General features: G+C 22.1%; 2 protein-coding genes across 2 annotated transcripts in view; one reads left to right on the forward strand and one right to left on the reverse strand.

The window, feature by feature from the left end:
* LOC112598588 overlaps window positions 1–14,362 on the reverse strand; it is a 51,809-nt gene extending 37,447 nt beyond the window's left edge. Inside the window, exon 1 of the mRNA XM_025345112.1 lies at window positions 14,215–14,362. Coding sequence (XP_025200897.1) covers window positions 14,215–14,362 — 148 coding nt within the window. The remainder of the gene's footprint in view (window positions 1–14,214) is intronic.
* The window catches only part of LOC112598504 (5-hydroxytryptamine receptor 1-like), a 207,959-nt gene that overhangs the window by 103,281 nt on the left and 81,907 nt on the right, over window positions 1–22,771 (forward strand). The window contains exon 3 of the mRNA XM_025344988.1: window positions 11,735–11,834. The gene's annotated coding sequence lies outside the window, so the exon portion shown is untranslated. The remainder of the gene's footprint in view (window positions 1–11,734; window positions 11,835–22,771) is intronic.

The following is a 22,771-nucleotide window of genomic DNA, read 5'->3' on the forward strand; positions in this document are numbered from 1 at the left end:
TTAATTACTTAAACTAACCTTTTTAGAAGTACCTACTGCAGCAGTGAAATTAAACTTTTTACACAATTAACATTAATAATACTGAAATAAAATTTTTTATGTATAGTAAAAGTAAAAATAATATTATATGAGAATTAAACGTTTACGAATAAAATAATAATATAGCTTATTTAAATGTATATCTTTTCTGAAATGTAATATGCTTTATTTGTTGTCGCATATTTGATATTTAACAATTGTTTCTTATCTGTTTGTTATATTGATTCAATTCAATCTTATTGCGTCATTCTTAAATTTTTATTAAACTTCACAGAAAATAATGAAAATATTAATAGAATTTAAACATAAAATATGTTAAAAAATAATATTATTTATTTGTGATACTTAAAATAGGTACATTTTAAACAATATTATCATAACCAAATATAGTATAATACATAAAATTGAATATGTTCTGTGAAAAGAATTTCAAAAAAGTAATATTTAATATTTTTACGACGATTTAATTCTTTAAGGGAACTATGAACTACAGATTTTTGACATTAAACGTATTAAATATATTATTTAATTTAAATACGTTGTTAATTAATATAATACTAGTTCAAAAAAAAAAAAAAATAAAAAAATAAATAAATAAATAAAAATAATGCATAGATAATAGATTTTAAAGTTATTTATTTGATATTGTCTAAACATTTTTTGTTAATTTTAGCAAGTTTATTGAGTATAATTATTATGTTCTAAATACATAACCTACGTTTTGTTAAAACGGTTGTTTTATTAAACTTACTCAAAAATTAGGAAATAAAAAAAATAAATAGTTTCTATAAATTGATAAAATTAAATAAAAAAAAAATATATATATATATACGATTTGAAAGAAACTTTTTGTTTATTATTGTAAAATCAATAACGTTTTATAGAGAATCTTTATATTAAAAATTCCACTCATTTAAAAATAATAATAATATTATAATTATAATTTTTATAACAATTAGTTGGGTGATAAAATAAATTGAAAATTATTTATTAGTATTATTGATTTTACAAAAATTGTAATTATTTGAGGATCTATTCATTTAATATCGTAATCTTTTTTGTATTTTTATTTAAAACCTTCTTAGAAATGATTAAAATTTGTATTTTTATAGTATTTTTATTTTATGAACGCTTTATTCAATAACAAAAGGCTTTTATTTAAATAGGCTTGTCAGTATGTCATTTTAATTTATAAATATAATGCATTTTATAATTTAATATAATAACTTATAAAAATACGTATTAATAACATGTATTTATACGAATGTTTAAATTTAAAAATCATTCTTATACTAATAAATTTGATAGTATACTTATGTATAGATATTAGATTTATTTATCATGCATGTTTATCTGTTCATTACCGAATTGTAATTTAATAACCAATTCATTTAAACGCTGATTTTGGAATTTTTAAATATATTTTAGGTCCATATTTTCAAATTCTTGCGATTTTTATGAAGGAGTTCTCTAAAACAACAAACTTTTGTTTTTTAAACGAGAACTCCTTTTTTATTATAAATTTATAATTTTCAACTATTAAAACGCTTAAACTAGGATAACAGTCGTTAAAAATAGTTTTACTAACATTTAAAATACATTAATTATTGGATCTAGTATTTATGATACTTGGACTACTTTTACAAATAATGAGTTTTGATTGATTAATTACTATAATAGTTGAATTTTTTGACTCATCATAGCCGTTATTATCACGGATATTACTCCTAGTACAAAATGTTAAATAACTCAACAACATAGAATTTGAACTCTAATTATTTTGATAAGTATGTAAATATTTTCAACATAATGATGATTTAGAAATGATGTATTCATTTGAAAATAGAAGTTTGTATTTCCAAAAGACAATGCTTACACAAAATAATGAGAATTTGAAAATATAGACCTTAATTGTATTTAAAAATTCCAAAAAGTAGATTATGAATAACTGCGTTATTGAAGAAAAAAAGAGAGGGGTGAATATATTAAACTTTTTATAAAATACTGTTTATACTTCTGTAGTATCAAATATAACTTTATTCAATTATATTATTTAAATGTACCTGATGAATGATATTATTAATTTTACCAGTAATAATACATATATTTTAAATGTTTTAGTGGTTTCTGGTATTAAATTAGAAAAATATACAAAAAAACAAGTCTAAGTAAATAACAACAGTTGTTGACAAAATTAATATTGCTTTTTCACTGCAATTCAAAAACTAACAACCGTATAAACTTGATGTTTTCACAATTTATATTAATGTTTGAGTGGTTAATTTCAAAATATTTTAATTCTTTTTGATATATTCAAATTTGGTTAAAGGCTATCTGTAAAAATTTAAACTTTTGTTAGTTTTTTCTTTGGTGGAACCCTTGAAAATTAAATTTAAGAATGTTCATAAATTGTTCTTTACAGTGATTAAACAATAACGATTATTTATTTTTTTAAGCGTTTAAATATTAAATTTGACAAAATTCGTCGAAATTGTGAAAAATTGCTAATTATTTTATAGTTAAAAAGTTTAAAAAAAAATATTAACTCTAACAGGTTTGTTAATATAATAAATGTTATTTCTAAAAAAGTTGTATTACAGTTATCTAAAAGCATAAAAAATATGTGATTATAATTATAATATTATAAACAATTTTAAATCACAGAAATTTCAATAAAAAAGTTTGACGAAATTTAATACTTAAAAATATATTAACCATATTTTTTCTGTCAAAATATTTTAGATACTTTGTCAAAATTACAAAATTATTAATTATAGGGACTTTTCACAGGTAATTTTAATGATAACCTGCGTTATTATTATCTAAGTACATTGTACAATGAAGTTTTCAAAGTATTTAGATTAATTTAATATTTCAATAACCTATTTCAGAAATTAGTTTTAACTTAAAATTTATTTATAATATTACATCAAAATATTTAATGAACTTAACATAGTATCTTAAAAAATGTAAATAAGATATTTTTATCGGCTAAAAATCTCATTGCTATCGCCAAAAATATCTAAAAAAAAAAAAAAAATTATTTTCTTTTAATATTTTTTAGCAAAAATTAATTCAATCTATTGTATTATTAATATAAATCATAATATATTTTTATTAAATATTGTCATCACCCAGAATTTTTTTTAGTATGTAGTGATCATTTTACTCAAATAATTGAATGCGTTGGCTATAGCGAACTAATAATAAATGAAGAGATACGTTCTAAACCTAGATACCAATATATAGAAAAAAGACACGCCTCTCTTAAATAAATATTTATTATAAGAACCCTTTTAGATTGTACGGTTTGAGTATACGTTTGTAAATTTTGAAAATCTATACTATGTTTTACATTTAAATAGAAATATTAAATGAAGTTGTTTTAATTAATTAATTACTTGTATAATTGTTATTAACAAAGTACTGATTTAAAAATACAATATATTAATAAAATATATACATATATATATGTGTGTGTATGTGTATATTTTTTTATTATAGTTGTACTGAGACATATTGAAACCGAGCTTAGAATTATAGCCTATAGAATCTAATGTGAATCTACGGTGAAATTTCTGTATTTACACTTTATTAAATTATCAACTCAATAACTTCTACATTCAACAGATAGCTAATCAAGTTACTGAAATATATGCGTGAATTCGTCCTCGCAGAGGTGTTCAAGTTTAAATGATTAATTTACAAAATCCCTTAGTTAATACCATGTGGTTTTGTGATGGCTAGAGATGAATATTTTGTATTATAACGAATTATTTTAACTTATTATTAGGTAGATCTTAGAAGTCTGACTCCCGTATTGGTATCTTTTCATCATTAAACATTACACGTGGATAATGGATAAACCCCTTAAATTAATATTATAACGTGTTATGTTTAAAATATTAAATTTTTTTAAATTATGAAATGTATTTTTATGAATAAAATATTATTATTTTCTTTAATATTACAATGAATTTATTGGGGAGATATTAATATGAATATTTTATACCATCCATTACATATAGTTTACATTAAATTTAATATAATATGCCAGAATAACACTATATAATATAGAATTGTATTAAAGATATGCAATAAATTTAAAAAAAAAAATAGCATATTTTATCTTAAATTAAGCACTATTAAGTATTATGAAAGGAAGAGTTAAAAACATTTTAATTACACCATCTTCCTTCAAACTCATTATGATATTGTTACCTATACAGGCATTATAAATGTCACCTCAGAAAAATTATTTTTTTTAAACGAAATACGTTTTTAACTATAACAGCTAGTCAGTAAGTAAAGTTAATTTTGTTGATTTAAATGTCCATTTAAATATGAATTTCATACTAAGATATGCTGGTAAAAATATAAGATAAATATTGTATTGTTAATAGATACGAAAACATAGGATTATTGTAATAAAAAATTATGTTTTTATAAATTAACTAACTAATTTTTGCCACACATAGAGAATTAGTTGCAAGTTTTCAATGAAATAATTAAAGCAAATTATTAGGTAACTGTAGACATTTGATACAATTTTAATAGACAAGAGGAGTATTTCGTGTGAAAACCAAATACCTTTCTTCTCGTGAGCAATAAGGACTCGAGATGTAGAAACATTCATGTTTCAACCATTGTAAACATGGGGCACTATAGTTAATTAGTTTATTATTAGTTTACGGTACCTGTGACATAAAATTCACTTAAGTGAAATTTGATATTGTTATTTCAATAATTTAAACCGCTATAATCCGTAGGACTGTTGCGTTGTGCTATGACGTTTTCGGGCGTATTAACGGTGTTTCCATCCACATAAAGCTCACAATAATATGTAAGTCCTTGTTCGATATTAAAATTTAAAATACAAAATCTTAGGGGAAATGAACGTTATAATTATTACAGTACTTTGCTTAATATGTTCCATTATAATAATGTTCACGTGACGTTACTCTAATTACTGCGTCTTAACAAGATAAATTTTGTTTAGATTTCTAACAATAGTTTAAAATGTTAATATAATTTTATTTTCATTTACAATAAGGAATTTATATGTACATCAATACATCAACAGGATGAATTCAATATTATTCTGATAACATTTAGTTACTGTTATTTATACGATTTTTTCATCGTTTAAATATCAATGAATTTCTTAATTTTAATTGTTCATCTATTTTAAGTAAAATATTATTCCATAAAAATACAACCAATAAAATGTAAATATTCATGACGTGATAAGAATATTTGATAATTGAAATAAAAATTCAACAAATCTATCGTAAATTATAAATATCAACACGTATAATATATATATAATATATTTATATTATATTGAGAAAAATGATTGAATTTTTAAAGAGTTTAATCCATGTATATAATATTGTTATTTTGGCCATAAATTATAAACAATTTTCTTATCATCATAGTTAATTTCATGGCAAATACATTTTATTGTCACCGATTTGTGAATGCCATATTATTATATATGAATACGACAATGCAGAATCGAATATCTGTAGCACCTAAATGGAATCTCGCAAGATTAATAATCAGAAACTATATTATTAAGCGTATTTCCAAAACAAAAATGTTATCTATGACAGTGTTATTGCTGTTGTGGCACAATCTTTAGATACCGTTTGCAGAAAGAGGGGAGGTCACCACCGGACATTATAATGTTTGGAATTCAATTTGGTAACCAAACAAAAGCTACACCACCCGATTCACGCCACGATCACTGGGAAAACCGACCACCAAAGGGATTTCCCATCGTAATTAAAATCACCCCGAGCAGCGTTCTCCATTCGACTTCACTGCACAGAAGCAACGTTCACGACGTTATATTTAAATTTTTACTTATTATGACGTAGCTAAACACCTATGAATGTTTTTTGATTTCAATGGGCTAGCTTACACACACCCATTATATGAGTATTTTATATTGACCTATACAAGTCTGAAATTTATAATTATCAGAAACATTAGGTTAAGTCTCATTTCGTTTAAAACTTGAGTAGCAGCTTTTTGTATAAAAAAACCTAATTCTTATTCCAATGACAATTTTATCAAGAAAAAATTATTTTGGAAATATAGGTAGTTATTGGACATTTTGTATAAATAGTCATTGATATAAGATTAATTGTCGCTGAATGATTATAGTTTATTACCATCAAAATTGTATTGATTGCTAAAATATTTTATACTCATTGTATTATATACAATTATTCAGTTTCTTAAATACTGCATATCTATTTTATTGGAACAAGTGCCTTCTTATAATTTAATAACAAAATATGTGCGATTTGCTTTTTGTAGACATTTTATATAAATTATGAATTGTTTTTTAACATCGACTGATTTATTTTGTACCAGTTGCATTGTCATAGAATATTAAGATTTTGTATGATTACACGATTACATTTTTTTTTCGAGATTTTTTGTGTTTCAAAGGTAATACATTTTTTATAACGAACACACATACCTATAAAATGAACTGTCGATATCGCATTTTATATTATTCTATATTTCAATGATATGAGATAAAATAAGAGGCACTGTTAAATTAAAAAACAAAAGAAAATTAAAACTAATTTTTTCAAGAGTACAATTAAATGCAATTATTTTTTTATTTTATTTTTTGCAATACAATTTTTATCTGTAATAAATATGATGTACACTCACTACTAATTATTTGTAGTTGTACAATTATGATATTGATTTTTAATTAAAATCAATTTTTTAAGAATTTGTGTTGAGTAGATTCATTATATTTAATACATTGATAAGGAAATATTTATATACAATAACATTACACAAAGCTCATTATAAACAACTAATTGGTCTTTAATTAAGTATTTTTAAATTAATCTATGGTATTGTTTTTAATTTCGAATTAAAAGTGTAATTTAGGTCTATCTTTTGTACATGCAGGTAGTTAAAAAAAAAATTAAAATATTTAAAATATTTTTGACCTGTAAGAAATTTTCATCTGTTTTTAATTTTATAAAATATTTTTATACCTAAAAAATGTTTTATTTCTGTTTAAAAGCAATTTTCTTAATAGAAAAAATGTTGCTTAAAACTTTAAGTTTTAATATAGAATTTAACTTTTACTGCTACTTTGGTGACTGTTAATTTATCTCTTGCGACTTAGTTGATTCAGATTTAAAAATTTAAGGATGTTACTCAACCAGGAATTTTTAATAGATATTCATAAACTGCAGTATTTATCATTATATTATGATATTTATTTTTTACAGTTTTATTTGATTTATTATAGGTTTGTACGTTCATGAATCAGATATAGCGAGTGTTTAATACTTAATTGCTGGAAATCAAACTATTCTGAGTTTAATGTATATAGGACTTTATTGCTAACAATAAAAGTTTTTAATAAATATTTTAAAATATAAATTTTATACTGTTCATTTTTCCAAATATTTAATAGAGAACAAAAATATAAAAAGTTTTAAGTGTATAATAATAATAATAATAATAATAATAATAATAATAGTAGTAGTAAAAAGACTTTACTATATACTACAAATATTAACTGTGATATAATTTGAATTTATTAAAAATAATAATACATTTGTATATTTTATTATATTAATATGATAATATACAGAAATAAAACTTAAAAAAAACCAAAAAATAAATAAATAATGAATGATATTTAATTATAAATGAATTATAAATTATTCTAACATGTATTACATTTTTATGACTGGTGTATTATTTTTATATATTCCTATATATTATGGTTAGGTTTTTGAATAGTGTATTTTATTATAAATAAAATGGTAATCAATCACATTTTTATTTTAAAATCAATTCGTTTGAATGTGAGTGTTTAGTTTACATAAAAAATCTATATAAATAAATGTATATTATACTGAACATTTAATTTTAATAAAATTTCAAAATGTTCTTAATATGTTAATATTTAAAAACTTCAATAGATTTTATTTTTAAAAATAAACAGGATTTATTAAATGTTGACTATTATAAAACTGAATGGAGAATGGATATTAAAAAAAAAAAAAAAAAAAAAATACAGTGGTTTTTCTTAAATGAGTGAAATACAATTTAGAAGAACTACATTTTATAAACGACTTTGATTTATTTTCGTTTAAATTCTCACCAAACCAATAATCAAATAGCAATCTAAAAACTACATGTAATTTAATTAAATAATGTGCACTTCAAAAACTATTTATTCAATAATATCAATCATATTTTATACATTATTTTAAAATGACAGTGTGTTGTAATATACCAAAACAACGTGTTTTGTATCAATCGTACTATTGCATTACTGTTGAATCGGATTTTAGGGTATTATAGCTGGTTCTCGTACGTTTAATTAATTGAATTTAAAAGTCTTATTTATTTATAACTCTTTCTACAACTCATTTATTATACCAGTATATCGAGCAAATAAATACAGTTTTTAGATTTTAACTGTTTTAGAATATTTATTTGTTTATTTTTTTAAAAACTTAACGTTTTTTGATTCTTAAAGATGTTTAAAAGCAAAATTCTAATATTATCTTTATTACCTAATAAGAAATTGTATTTAAAACAGCGTGTCTTTTTGATTTATTTAGTTATTTTAAAAATATTCATACAATTTTAGTTTTTAGAATAACAGTACGCAAAATGCATATACATATATATATAAATATATAATAGATTGATAGAGCTTAACAGGAGAAAGAGATAATTTTTATCCAAAACATACTTAGTAATAATATCTACACTGTGGCCAAGACTACTCATTCTTTAGTCCATAACCTCAGTTTATTCTTAGTTAAATGAGCAAATGTTGTTAAATATTGCTTAAAATTTGGCTAATTTCTAAATTGTCCTTAAGAATATTATCAACATTTGGCACAGATTGCCAAATAAAACTTTTAGTTTTTCAGTGTCCGAATTTGTTTCATGAAGCATTAAAAAGATAACGCAATAATGTAGATATCCTTACTTTAATAGGCTGACTTTATTTCTGTTAAATGATCCTTAAATCAACGTGTCCGGAGTTTTTTTCAGATACTCTAGTTAAAAATTAATTATTTTTTTCACTTTTTATAGTTAGAATTTTAAATTTCAAAATTCAAAAAAGTCAGAAAATAAATAACTGAGAATAAGAATAACCAGATGAATGTACTTATGTAAATATGCACAACATTATAGCTAATACTTAAGTAACATATTATAACATGTTACTTAAGTGTTGGGTTGAAAAACTATCGTGTATTCAAATAACCCAACAAATACAGACACACAAATATATAACAGTAAAAACAATACAGTAAAATTAAAGATCCTTTTGTTATCCTCATCACTGGATGTATAAAATTAGTATTAATTATGCAAAAAAGTCAGATTTCTTGAACTTCTAAGATTAACTAATGTATGTAGACTTAAAGATTCAAGCACTGAAGTACAGTTGTTGGGTTAACAATCAATATATAAAATATATATAAAAAATTTAAAAATTTAAACGCTGCTTACATTTATTTTAAGGTGAAGATTATCTTTAATTGTATGAAAGATTGAGAAAACTAAATTATTAGAGAGACCATAAATTAACTGAACAAAAGAAGAGTTAAGTACTTTGAGATAATAGTTTAACTTGAAGTTTATACTTATACACTTCATAAATTCTAGAGTTTTTAAGGAACTACAATTAATATTATCAAATTTTGAACCAAACGTTTTGCGTATTGTAAGGTTTACATCGATTATAAATTTAATTAACTTATTAGCCCTAGAAAAAGTTACTGAGAAACATTTAGAAAAAATAAAAAAAATAATACAAACATAAAAAACCATACGATTATCAAACTTAGGTATTTCCAGAGGAGTAGGCTATCAAGCATTTAATGAAATTCTCGAAATTATTTAATTGTTATGCCAAAATTAACAGCTAATAGTTGTGAGTAACTTTAATGATGTTGTTAATGAACAAAGTATGGATAAGAGGATAAATACGTCTACTGCAGGGCACGCCAGACTAAATATCTACAATATCAAATTTTAAGTTACTCGTTGTAATGAATTATTCCCTATCATTGAGATAAGATGAAAACAAAGTAATCAGAAGATCGCCAAAATCAGACTTTCAAAGGACCTTTAATAAAGCGACCTAACTAATACAAATTAATGCTTTGGTAAAATAAACATAAATTATGGTTTTTTTAAGAACGTGTATAGAAAGTTCCTAAAATATAAGATTAAAACATTGTATATTAATTGACATAATATTATTTGAGTTATACGCGATATATTTTTTATTAGAAGCATTTAAAGATGTGTATTTTAATTATAAGAGATGTCTACATTTTTCAGAAATTATATAGATAGTTTTTTTTTTATTTAGTTTATAAGTATATTAATTTTTAATATTTGTTTTAAAAAGAGTGCAATAGCATCTCTATTATTGAAAAAAAAAAATTAAAAATATTTGTCACAATATTGCTTGTTGGTGATAGTCTGTCATTTGCTACATAGAAATTCATTTTACACGTATATGACTTATGTTAAAATATAACACACTTTGAGTACGACTGGCCTCACGACCGAGATCGATCTTTTTACACTTTGCATGTGGTTTCATCAACGAAATTACATCTCGGGTAAAATGGTAATATTTCTAAGTTGTCTACCAAATTGTAATGGACAGGATTGATAGTGCTTTTTCCAGACTGTTCGTATAGATAACTTATACTAATATTATTTATCATGTTATAGTTGAATACGCATTAGTATAAGATATTAACGTTTTATCAGAGATATATTATTATCGTAATGCGTTTCGGATGTATAATAAAACATTTTTTCGAACGATGTAGGTACTTCTTTCATTCAAACAATAAAACGCGTAAAGTTATTAATAATGATATCATTTGTTTTAAACTAAGTAGATAATATGAAAAAAAAACTTTTTTATGAATTTTTACATAATTTGATTATTTATATTTTATTTCTTTTTAATATCACTTTAATAATAATATTAGTTATATTAAATTATAAGCAAGTAGGTATATAAAAATAAAAACAATAGAAATGATTACTTTTACAGAAATCTATTTTTAAGAATATGATTAAATACATGTAAAATATTACAATAATAGGTAATAATTAAAATATTACTTCTTTATAATATGTTTATAATAAAAATATAGGTAATTTTTGACGAAGTTTAAAATGTTTTTCAATGACTATGTTACTTTTGTTTTTCTTATATCATTTAAAATAAAACATTAAAAAATGCTTGAATATATTATGTTAAAAATATTATCACAGTATATAATCAAGCACACGTACCGTAAATAAAGCATTTATAATTTTAAAATTGTCTCACATAACTTTAAATATTGGTTAATAATGAAAATTAAAATAACTTAGATAATTCAATAAAAAGTAATAATGTATTATAAGATATGGATATAAATAAAAATGAGTCCATTATTTTTTCAAAAAATAAATAGCTGAACCAATAAATGCTACGATTTAGTTAGTTTAAAATGCATAATCATTGATGTTTGCTATATTTGAAAAAAGTATAATTTTATTTACCATATACATATATATTATATAGATAAAATATATGTTTAACAAATAATTGTATAACTGTACACGTTTAAAGCTGTTATTTACTTTCAATGTTATTTTTCAGGAAATTTCTGTTGAATCAATTAGTGCTTTAACTTGAATAACTATTCAAGTGCAGTCAACATACAAAGCAGCTAATTATGTAGAAATTTAACCATCATTAAGTAAGTGTAAAAAATATGTCTTACGTAATTACTTAAAATCTGATTTTTAATGTTTAAAGTATTTTTTAACGATTAATAAGTGATTTTCTGTTTACGTAAAGTTACCTGTTTAAAATAATATAAATTAAACTATATGCATTTTAAGAATTGATTGAATCATCATCAATCACAACTGAATTATAAAAAAAAATGCGCATACAAAATCGTAACATTAATATATTCCTATGTTTAACTTTATTTAGAAAAATAAAATAAAATAAATTAATAATTTTATTAGAACATCAGTTATTGATGTTTTTGAAATTATTGCATAATTTTTATAATAATGAATGTATTTATAATATATATATTTTTTTTCATAGAATAAAAAATAATTGTATTAATATTTTATAATTTTTAATAAAATAAGTAATACAAAAATATATTATATATGTCACCACACGAAAAAGTAGTATAATTTGTTTGAATTTGAATAAACAAAAATTAGTTTTTTTCTTAGATGATAAAAACAACATAAATATTATCCAAACATATTGACATCGATGAAGATACTTATAATTTAAAACTTAGATTATAAGTATACACATAATGTGCGCTTAAAATTCTGTACGTAGGTTACAACAATATCTGAACACATTCATAATTTTATATGAATTTATGCCAATTAAATATATATATAATATACATGAATACTTTTTTACTGAAAGTTTGGGAATTATTATTCTATAAAATTACCTATTAAATTATAAATATTTCTAATTTAAACTCTGATGAAGATAGAAATACATTGTGGTATAATAAAAACGCTTTATATGGGATTATTTTTTTAAATAAAATTAAAAAAATATATAATCCTTAGTCTATTGCTTACAATTCAAATTTTCATAAAAAGTCAATATCCGTATGCTTGTAAATACTAGACTTAAAAATAATTTGATCAATATCAACAAAAATTTTAGAGATTGTTCTTAGAGATACCAGAAAAGTTTAGAATATAGTTTATATTACTTTCAAAAGCATAGAAAGTAGGTGGATCGCACATGTCGGTCGAATTAGTTCACAAAGTGAGTTACATCGTTTCTAAATATTTCCCATGAACTATAAACACTTAAACCGAAATAATCTGATACAATACTGTATTTACGGTTTCTTTATTTTTTTCGAGGTAAAATCGAGTTATACAACTAGTAGTATAATACGTATAATGTCAACTTCAACAAAGTCGACATAAACGTTAGTTAGATACTTAGATAATATTATGATAAACGAAATTTAATATTATTACTATTAGTCAGAGACCTGAACTTTGTAATAAATCTTTGTAGGTAATTTGAATTAACTAAACTGATAACCAACAATTAGTAATATTATGTTGAAGATAACGTGTAGTTATAGAAGTTTTATAAGGTCGTAATTATTTGAATTTGATAAAAAAATAAAAATCGATAATAATTACAATTTTACTGAATGATAAAATTAATTATAACTATTTAATTTCCACATGCAGATATAAAAATTCAGGTTTTTCACTTTTTAAATTGAAATATACAATGTATTTCGTTTAATTTGTATCCAAATAAAAGTGTAACAATCACATTATACATTGTATTAACTTTTATGGAGTGTTTTAAACACATTATGTATCTACTTAATAAAATAATATATATTGGTCATTTATCATAGTTTAAATAATATTTTTAATAATTTTCTGCCGTCATTAAAAATTATTATTTAATGAAATTTCTTATATTCTGAGTTGAGTGATGAATACATTGATTTTACCATGTTTGTTTTTTATGACTGTATATGTTACGGTAAATGATGTTAAATGGAAATTAACGTTATTCACCGGTTATTAACGTTATTTACCAAATATACAGGTAATTATCGTTATAAACTGGATAATCACGTTAATGACCAAATACACAGGTAATTGATGTTATAAATCAGATAAGCGCATGAATCTCAAATACTACAATTTGAAAAATTATGTAAGTACCCAGATATTTTTAAAAATAGAATAAATACATTATTATTTTTTATTTATTTTTACAAGTTTTACTCCCATGACATTTAATATAACATAATTTTTCAGCCCCAAGGTAAGCACAATGCTTATTATTATTACAACTAGTCTTGCAATGACAACGCTGGTACCTTCGAGGGCTCGCAACCGAATTATTACTAGCTACTTCCCTCAGTGTCAACTGTCTACCATCTGCTAATTTTATTACATTGTCCATGTCTAATAGATTTTATTTGCAAACAGCTATTTTTGGCATGTGAAATAATATTTTTAGAAAACTATATTCCGTATTTATAAAATAATAAAACAAATTTTAATTTTAATAGTATATTTTTTCATTAAGAATTAACTTACAGAGTTTGTATAAATCATGTTCAACTTGAGTGACAACTGATAGTATATTTTGCATAGAACCACGAGCTCTATCAACGTTTGGTATAAATACACATACAGTTAAGCCTATTTCAAGCTGAGGAAATTTTTCTTTAGAAAATTTCATCATTTCCTCTCCTTGTTTTTCTAAATTTTTTTTTGAATTTTTACATGCAATACAAATATTTTCTTGACAATCATCAAAAAAATATTTAAAATAATTTTCAAATATTTATATTTTAGTTTTATTTTTGTTATATTTAAAATTCGGAAATTTATCGTTAAATAATTAAAAAATATTTAAGTACCAAGTTCCGAATTTTTTTCTGCGATTTCTATGATTTAATTTCCGATTTTGTCTTCTTTGATGATTGGTTCTTTGGTTATTTTTTTAAATCTTCCGCAATAACCTCTTTTATTTTATAATCAGATCAAAATTTCCCAAATCATACGGTTATTAACGTTATTCACTAGAAAATAACGATAATTCCCACATTCGTAGGTAAATAACGTTAATAACCGGCGAATAACGTTAATTTCTGATATAACATCATTTACCGTAACATATACATATATTAAATAGTTGGTAAAATGTTTCAATTCTCACTTTGAGGATAGTTTTGGATAAAAAATTGGATTTATTTTTTATCTCAAAGAGGTTAAAATTAAAAATTCCATTTTTTTTCAAATAAGAAAAAAAAACAGGAATGTTACATAAACTCAATATTTTTGTTAAAATAATTGTTTTGAAACCCTACTTATCAAATTTTAAACAGTCTTTTCTCAGAATTGTTTTTTATCGAGCACGATAGATACTCATTGAATTAAAATTTAGGTAAATCTATTATAATATAGTGATTTACTCAAAAACGAGTTCTACTTGACACCTAATATATAATAGAGTGGTACCTATTTGACTACCTTTTTTTAATTAACGAGTAATATTAACAATGTTACGATTTGGTGTTTCGGTAGATTCCATTGATTTATGATGTTGATTATAATTAATATAGTTGCTCATTAAATTACTAGCATATATATATATATATATATATATATATATATAATATAATAATACATAACGATTTATTAAATACCTAACAATCGTACAAATATAAGTAATGAATACTAAATATTTTGTCAGTACGCATTTTATTAGATTTGTTTTTCATTTGGATTAAACCATTTGACGTTCTAATGGATAAAAAAAGACAGGTGTCAAGAGTAACTAAAACAATGTTTTAATAGGTTTATCACTATAAGTCCGTTCTAACGGCACTCATTGGATCTTGACTGTCAGAATAGGTTACGTGCTTTAAACGAATGCTGAAAAATGTCTTATGTTCAAATAAAATAATGTAATTTTATTAGTTAAATAATTTCCAAGGTATCTATATGTATACTCCAAGTACATTAATGACTATCTATGCACCAATAAATAATAATGTTAAATCTTTTAGCTTGACTGTTTACATATTTGTATTTTACTAATTTAAAAATATTCTCTGCATTATGTCATTAAATAATAATTTTTATAATTCGTTTTATTTTCCCAGTCAAGTGTACTTGGAAAATCAACCTTTACTCATTATTCTATTACTTGACACTTCTGTGTACTATAGTATTCAGCATATAATGCACAATATATTTAATATTCTTACAATTTGTTTAAAATTTATGTATTTTTGTTTAATGTTATGACGTATATAATGATTAATAGTTACCCTTCATTTATTAATAATAAGTATAGTAAACTGGTATTATTCTATGTTTTATAATGCAGGTCAAATGTTTATAATATAATATACATATTTAAAATTTATGGTGATTAAACATTTTTTCATAGTTAAGGTTCATTACTTATTCCAAACGAAACTATATTGAATGTTAGTTAAGTATACTCAACTATTTTACTATTTCTTTGTGTGTATTAATTTAAAATAAATAATATTCTTATATGTATAACATATACAACCAAACTATTGTTTCAAACAAAAAATACTTAAATTTTATTTTTATTAATCGGGAAAGAACTTTTTGTAATTATATAATTATTTTTTGAGTAATAATGGTTTAAATGAAAAATACCCATGCATTTTAAATATAAAAGTTTTTACAAAATAGTATTTAGACTAAGGTAAATCATTTTTTAAAGTCTTATAATTTACAAGTAACTGCAGTTTATAATTTTATCCACAAGAGGAAAAAACAAAATGTATACATAATAGTTATAATAATGCACTGTATACTGTATAGTAATTAAATTAAATAAACAAAATGTCTGACCAATAGATATATTTCATACTAATCATATGACGGTAATCTAAAATAACGTCTGCTTTAGGTAAATATTACATTAGGGTTTAACAATTATTGACAATTATAAAGTCACGCTAGTAATTAACTCTCTTTATAAAGTATAATTTATCTACTTTACCCTAATTATTTTAACAATGCATTTATTTAAATCCTGTATTATAAATTATTAAATATATTTTAAAATATTTAGGTTTTTTTATAACTTCTATTTAAGGACTGACTGGTGATTGGTGATTATCAACTTTTTTTTTTTTAAATGAGAATAATTTTTGTTTTTATAAAATTTTATGCAGATATCGTTTAATTGTTAAATGTTGATGCATTTAAATTTAAATTCAAACAAACATTATTTTTTTTTTTTTTTAGTTGCATTTAAATTTCTGTACTTAGTATTATAGTTATGGAAGATAATACTATAGAACCTTTTCTGATATTTTATAATTTATGATCTTTTTCTGATTATTATAATAGTATTTACTAGATAACTAGATATGTTAATTATCTAATAACTCGAAAACAATATGAATAGATTTTTGATATAAATTAATCTAAATATTTTGAAAATGTTAATATTCGGGCTTAATAAGGATTCTACACTATTTTGGATAAAAACTGAGGGCTTCATCTATGTTGTTGGGATTATATAACCGAATGGCTGAATTTTTTCAATGGATTATTTTCTCTTTTCGTTTTAATGTGCTCAATTTTTCATATATAAATAAATTGTATATTTATTTTTTTAATAATAAAAATAAAAAAAAATAAAAAAATGTTGCTGTAGTTTGGTTATATTACTTGAAAAATCGAGAGAAAAATTCAAATGTATGTTATTCATTTTGAGATAATATAAAATGATGAAAACTATTTAAAATTCTATGATCATATAAGTGTATTGCATATAATACATTCACACGTAATATAAAAATCGTGAAAAGGAAGAATGTGTTTTATTAAAATGCATATAAAATCGCATCATTTACTCGACCAAATGCTTTATTATCGAAATATATAAGTATATCACACATGCTTTTAAAACAGTTTTTATTTACCTTTTATACACTTGCTTAATAGTTTTCTCATTTTTTATAATACTTTTGTAGTTAATGGCTCAGGCGAAACGATTATCAAATTTGTGATTTGGGTCAATAATATTACACAGATAGAAAATCTGATAATGCCTAAAATGCCAATTACATTTTATCCCTATTTTTTTTTTTAATCATTTACTAAAGTTTAAATTTACTTAAGTACTTATTTTATAATCATAATTGTTTTATATTATTTTATTTTTAAATAATTTATCTGTATTGTTGTAGATACCATATTTTAATTTGTCTCGCTTTGATTTATTTTTTAAATACATAACCTTATGAAATAAAAACTATTATTATTTTAATCATATTTGAGTGATAGTGGCTATAAATATATTGAAACTATGTAAACTGTTAATACCAGCAATTAAAAAAAAAAAACGTTTTTTTTAATTTTCTATTCGGTTGCATGCATATTATTTTATTGTACTTAGACATGAGAGTACTTAAATATTCTGATTTCAATTACATAGAAATTTCATTACTAAAATAAACCTGCACATATTACTTAATAATAGAAACATTTTGGGAGTAAATTAATTAGTTTAACTTATTTGTTAGGTGTCAAAGTGATGATACAATTTAATGCAATATTGTAAACATAGGTATCATAATATGTTATGTTAATGTAGTAATATGTTGATACTAAGTTAATAATAATTGCTGTATTATAATTTAATAATTAATAATATATATGCCTTAACTAACTGGACGTGTAATTACTAAATTTGTGTATTGTAGATTTATTGTGGTTTGAATTTCTATACAACAAATGTTATGGATATATTTAGTTCTTCATAAGTTATTAACTGCTAAGAATCATGTATTTTTCATATTTTTTATTGTGTACGATTTTTGTTTATTTGTATTTATAGACAAAAACTATTGGGATATTTTGAATAAATAAAAGTTATATCAATGAATTCTTCGAAACTCAAATATTAATTAATTGTTCAACTAAAATAGATAACTGTGGTGTGTTTTATATATACATACATAGTTTTAAGTTTTAACTGACAAAAATCGAATTTTTCTTGATTATTTAAATGATTATCGTCAGTTATAAATTATTATATAATTATATAAGAATTAATAAAAATATAACATAAAAATGTGTACACATATATTTAAACAAAAATTAAAAAAACTAAAATTAACTACTTCTGAATATAGTTATATAATGACTATTTTTACGATTAATTATTTTAATTAAAAGTAGATACAAATTATTATACCAATCTTAAAGATATTAGATTTCAAAATTATTTTATAAGTTATTTCATAGCTAGATGAATATTTCGACTTTTCTGTACGTTATACTAAGAATAAATTTCCTAATTTTAAATATTGGTTTTTCTTATAAGTTAAACATATATGTTATATGCCGCACAAATATTTGTTCACATTTTACTATCACAGTGTTATAATATAGATAAATTATCATTTCTCAGAATATTTCTTGATCATATTATGTAATATATACTACATTTTATGAAATAATGTTTAACTATTATTATTTTGAGCAAGTCATGAGAAATTAATAATTATTTACAGTGAAAACAACGATAAATTTATTTTCATGTTAGATAATGAAAATATAATAATCGACTAACTTTTGTTTGTCTTATTATTCAATGAGATTTAGTTTATAAAATAATTTATCAATAAATACTGAATAAAAAGCATAATGAAAATAATGTATATATTATCTTTTCACTTGCATTCACTGAGATCATACTGATGTATAGTATATTCTTGTTTTGGAAAAAAAAGGAACCATATACAGTCCGTATGCAATAGCCACTAGAAATCTTAAAGTTTGAAAAATTTAACACTGTGTTTTGTAGTCAAGTTTTTGAAAACTAGATTGATGATCGGTGTTATATATTCTAAATAAAAGGAGGAATCGTTTTAAAAGGGACTAGAGTAATAGAAAGCCGTCGGTCGTATTTGATTGATCGATTTAAATCGTCTGATAAGATTCCCAAAAGTAAAAAAAAAAAAAAAAAAAAAAAATAATAATAATAATTTTTTATTGGAATATTTAAATTTGAGTTCAATTTTTAAAATGTTAATAATATTAAAAATAAAAATAATAATTATATGCATACATACTCGTAGGTATAATTATTTGAAAAAAGTATAATTTCTATGATGCACAAAAATAATTAATATAAAGTATTTATTTATTTTGTTTTTATTGAACAATTTACAAATACAAAGTCATTATTATTGCTACCTATTTACTTATTTTAAAACTATCTATTGCTCTATATTTAAAGAATTATAAATAATTTAAATGATAATTAGTGTTGTAGGTATATATTATGTCTTTAAAGAGTAGATCACAGGGGGTTATAATACTTCCAAAAGCTGAACGAAAATATCATAGATGAGTACGAAGTCTTTGGGCTTTTATAAAAAAATTTGGAGAAAAGCAGGTAACAGTGCCTATAGATAATTTTTTTTTTATGTTGTTGATTGTTATTTTCGTAATATTATCATTCTTATTATATACTCTATATACTCGTATATAAACAACGTTACACCATTTACTATAATAAGCACAAATAAAGAAACTCCGTATTAATCGGACTGTTAATCATTTCACAGACTTCATGATAACTAATAATTCAATTTATTTAAAGTATTTGGTTAGTTTATAAGGATATGAGTAAAATAATTACTGACTTATGTTTGTATTTAAGCCACTTATTTTGTATAATAAATCATAAGATTCAAGCAAGTTATTATATAGATTAAAAACAGAAAACTCAAACTTCTCAAGATCTCTTAAACTTCTTAAATTTACAATTGTTATTTCGTCTTTAATATTAATTTAATCTTAAATTAGGTCAGCACTTATCATAATAAAAATGTTCAAATTATTATATCTTCTAATAATAATTTGATTTTAGTGTTAATGTATCATTCAAATTATCTAATCTTCAATTGATACATTAACACTAAAATCAAATTATTATTTGATATATGTGAATTTTGATAGTGTTTTATAATTTGTACTTCATAATTTTTCACAATAATTATGATATACAAAATTCGCATTATATTTTAATTTGTCATATCCATTTCAGTATAACTACCTATTTTATGACAACAATCGACACATGATATACCACAGAGTAGTTTTTGCGTGACAAATTTTAGTTTTTATTTCTTAGTTATAAAGCTAATTATAGCTCAAATGTCTTTTAAACAGTCTTGTGGTATCCCTAGGAATTATAAAAATTATGAAGTTAAATATGAGTGAATTAAAATAGGAAAATATCTGAAGTATAATATTTTATAAAAAGTTACTGTTTCTTCATGTATGATTGTAATTTTAAGATATCTTACAATGTATGTATTAGTATTCGATTAAAATATACTAGTACATAAGTAATTTTATAATGAATAAAAATATTTTGTAAACTTCAAATTTTATTTGACATTTAAGTATAATCGAGAGTTTAAAGCCATTGATCCACATCGGCTAAATTATTATTAATGATGTATACATAAGTTTTGTATTTAATGTTACTTCACATTTATGTCTAAGCGATATTAGAAAAATCGTTTGGTTCGAATGTGATGTGAATAGGTTGGACGTTGGTTAATAATTATATTTAATTAATTTTTCGGTTAAATCGAGAAATAAATACAAGCATTTATATTTTTAGATAAAACTCGAAAGGTATTTTATAGTTATTGTCATATATATTTTTATGTTTTTAATAATACAAAATTAAAATAATGATGCGAACTTAGATTTGTGTTATTGTACACGTAGACGTGATTCTAAATATATTATGTAATTGTATTATTTACATTATATGTATACAAACAAATCAAAAAATTAATATTTTGTCGCTATATTATACTTATTTAAAATTTTCCCAGTACCTATTTATAAAATGTAGACTATTGTATTTTTAATTTTTGTACCTAAACAATGCATTCGCTTGAAAAAAAAAGAAAACAACAGTTGGAAACTGAAATGAATGATATATTTTTACTATACGAAGTATTTTATGTTGTCTATGTAGTTTTCGGCTATGATAAAAATATAAAAAATATAAATATTTATATTAATAAGAAGCTTAACAATTTACAATATTTTACTCTAGACTACACGCATTTTATCTAATACGATTAAAATCAATAAAAAGCTACCTTATCTAAATAAGTGATAATTAGAGAACAAATTAATCTTATGTATTAAGGTCTATATGGATATATTTTTATTTTTTTTTTTGTATTAAATAACAAAAAATTCTTAATTTTTTTTTTTAGATTTTTTAAGATTGGTATAGTTTATAAACAGATAATATGTCTAAACTATTATTTGTATATTTTGATCATTATAGAAATACGCAACTGGTCCTACTTATGAATCGTTTACACATAGGCACGTTTGATTCGCAGGTATGCATTGTTATAAGGTAAAACATGTTATGAGAATTGATTTTGTTTAATCAATGACTTTATTTGTGGAAGTTATTTGTGAAAGTAAAGTAAAATACTATGGCAGTATGATAAATAGTTACCACGATTTGGGAAAATAAACAATAAATACAGTATTTGGGTGTACTAAAGAGAAATATAAGATGACGGAGTTAGGATTAAGCTGGTGGATGAAATAATTATGCCACAGCGGGTATTTATTCTGACACTGGATTGTTTGTTGAGAAATTAACACTACCTACGCCAAAGACAATAATCGTTAAAAAAAGGTTAAGTATAAATACCTCCATGCCGCGCCATGCGTGTTTCTTGGTCATTAACAAAAAAACAAAACTAATAATAAATTATCAACAAAATGTGTAGATACGTCATTGTGGAATAAATGAAAAAAAAATTAACTATCTAACTTACAATATCTTTATCAAGTACGGAAAACAAAGGTTTTTGTACATATTTCTTTGATAGAAAGCTTTGTATGTCTATTGCGAATAATACAATAAAATTTATCAATACATATATGAAGACTAATTATTTTTCATAGCGTAATTGATATTATAGGTACGTTACATCGTTTATTAAATGTTTATAAAATACAATATATAATTATTTTATACAATTAAATATAAATTAATCATTATAAGGTAAAGTTGATTAAATAGGGAAAG

This window comes from Melanaphis sacchari, unplaced genomic scaffold, assembly GCF_002803265.2.
Source record: "Melanaphis sacchari strain LSU unplaced genomic scaffold, SCAv2.0 Contig48_pilon_pilon, whole genome shotgun sequence".
Taxonomy (NCBI): Eukaryota; Metazoa; Arthropoda; class Insecta; order Hemiptera; family Aphididae; genus Melanaphis; species Melanaphis sacchari.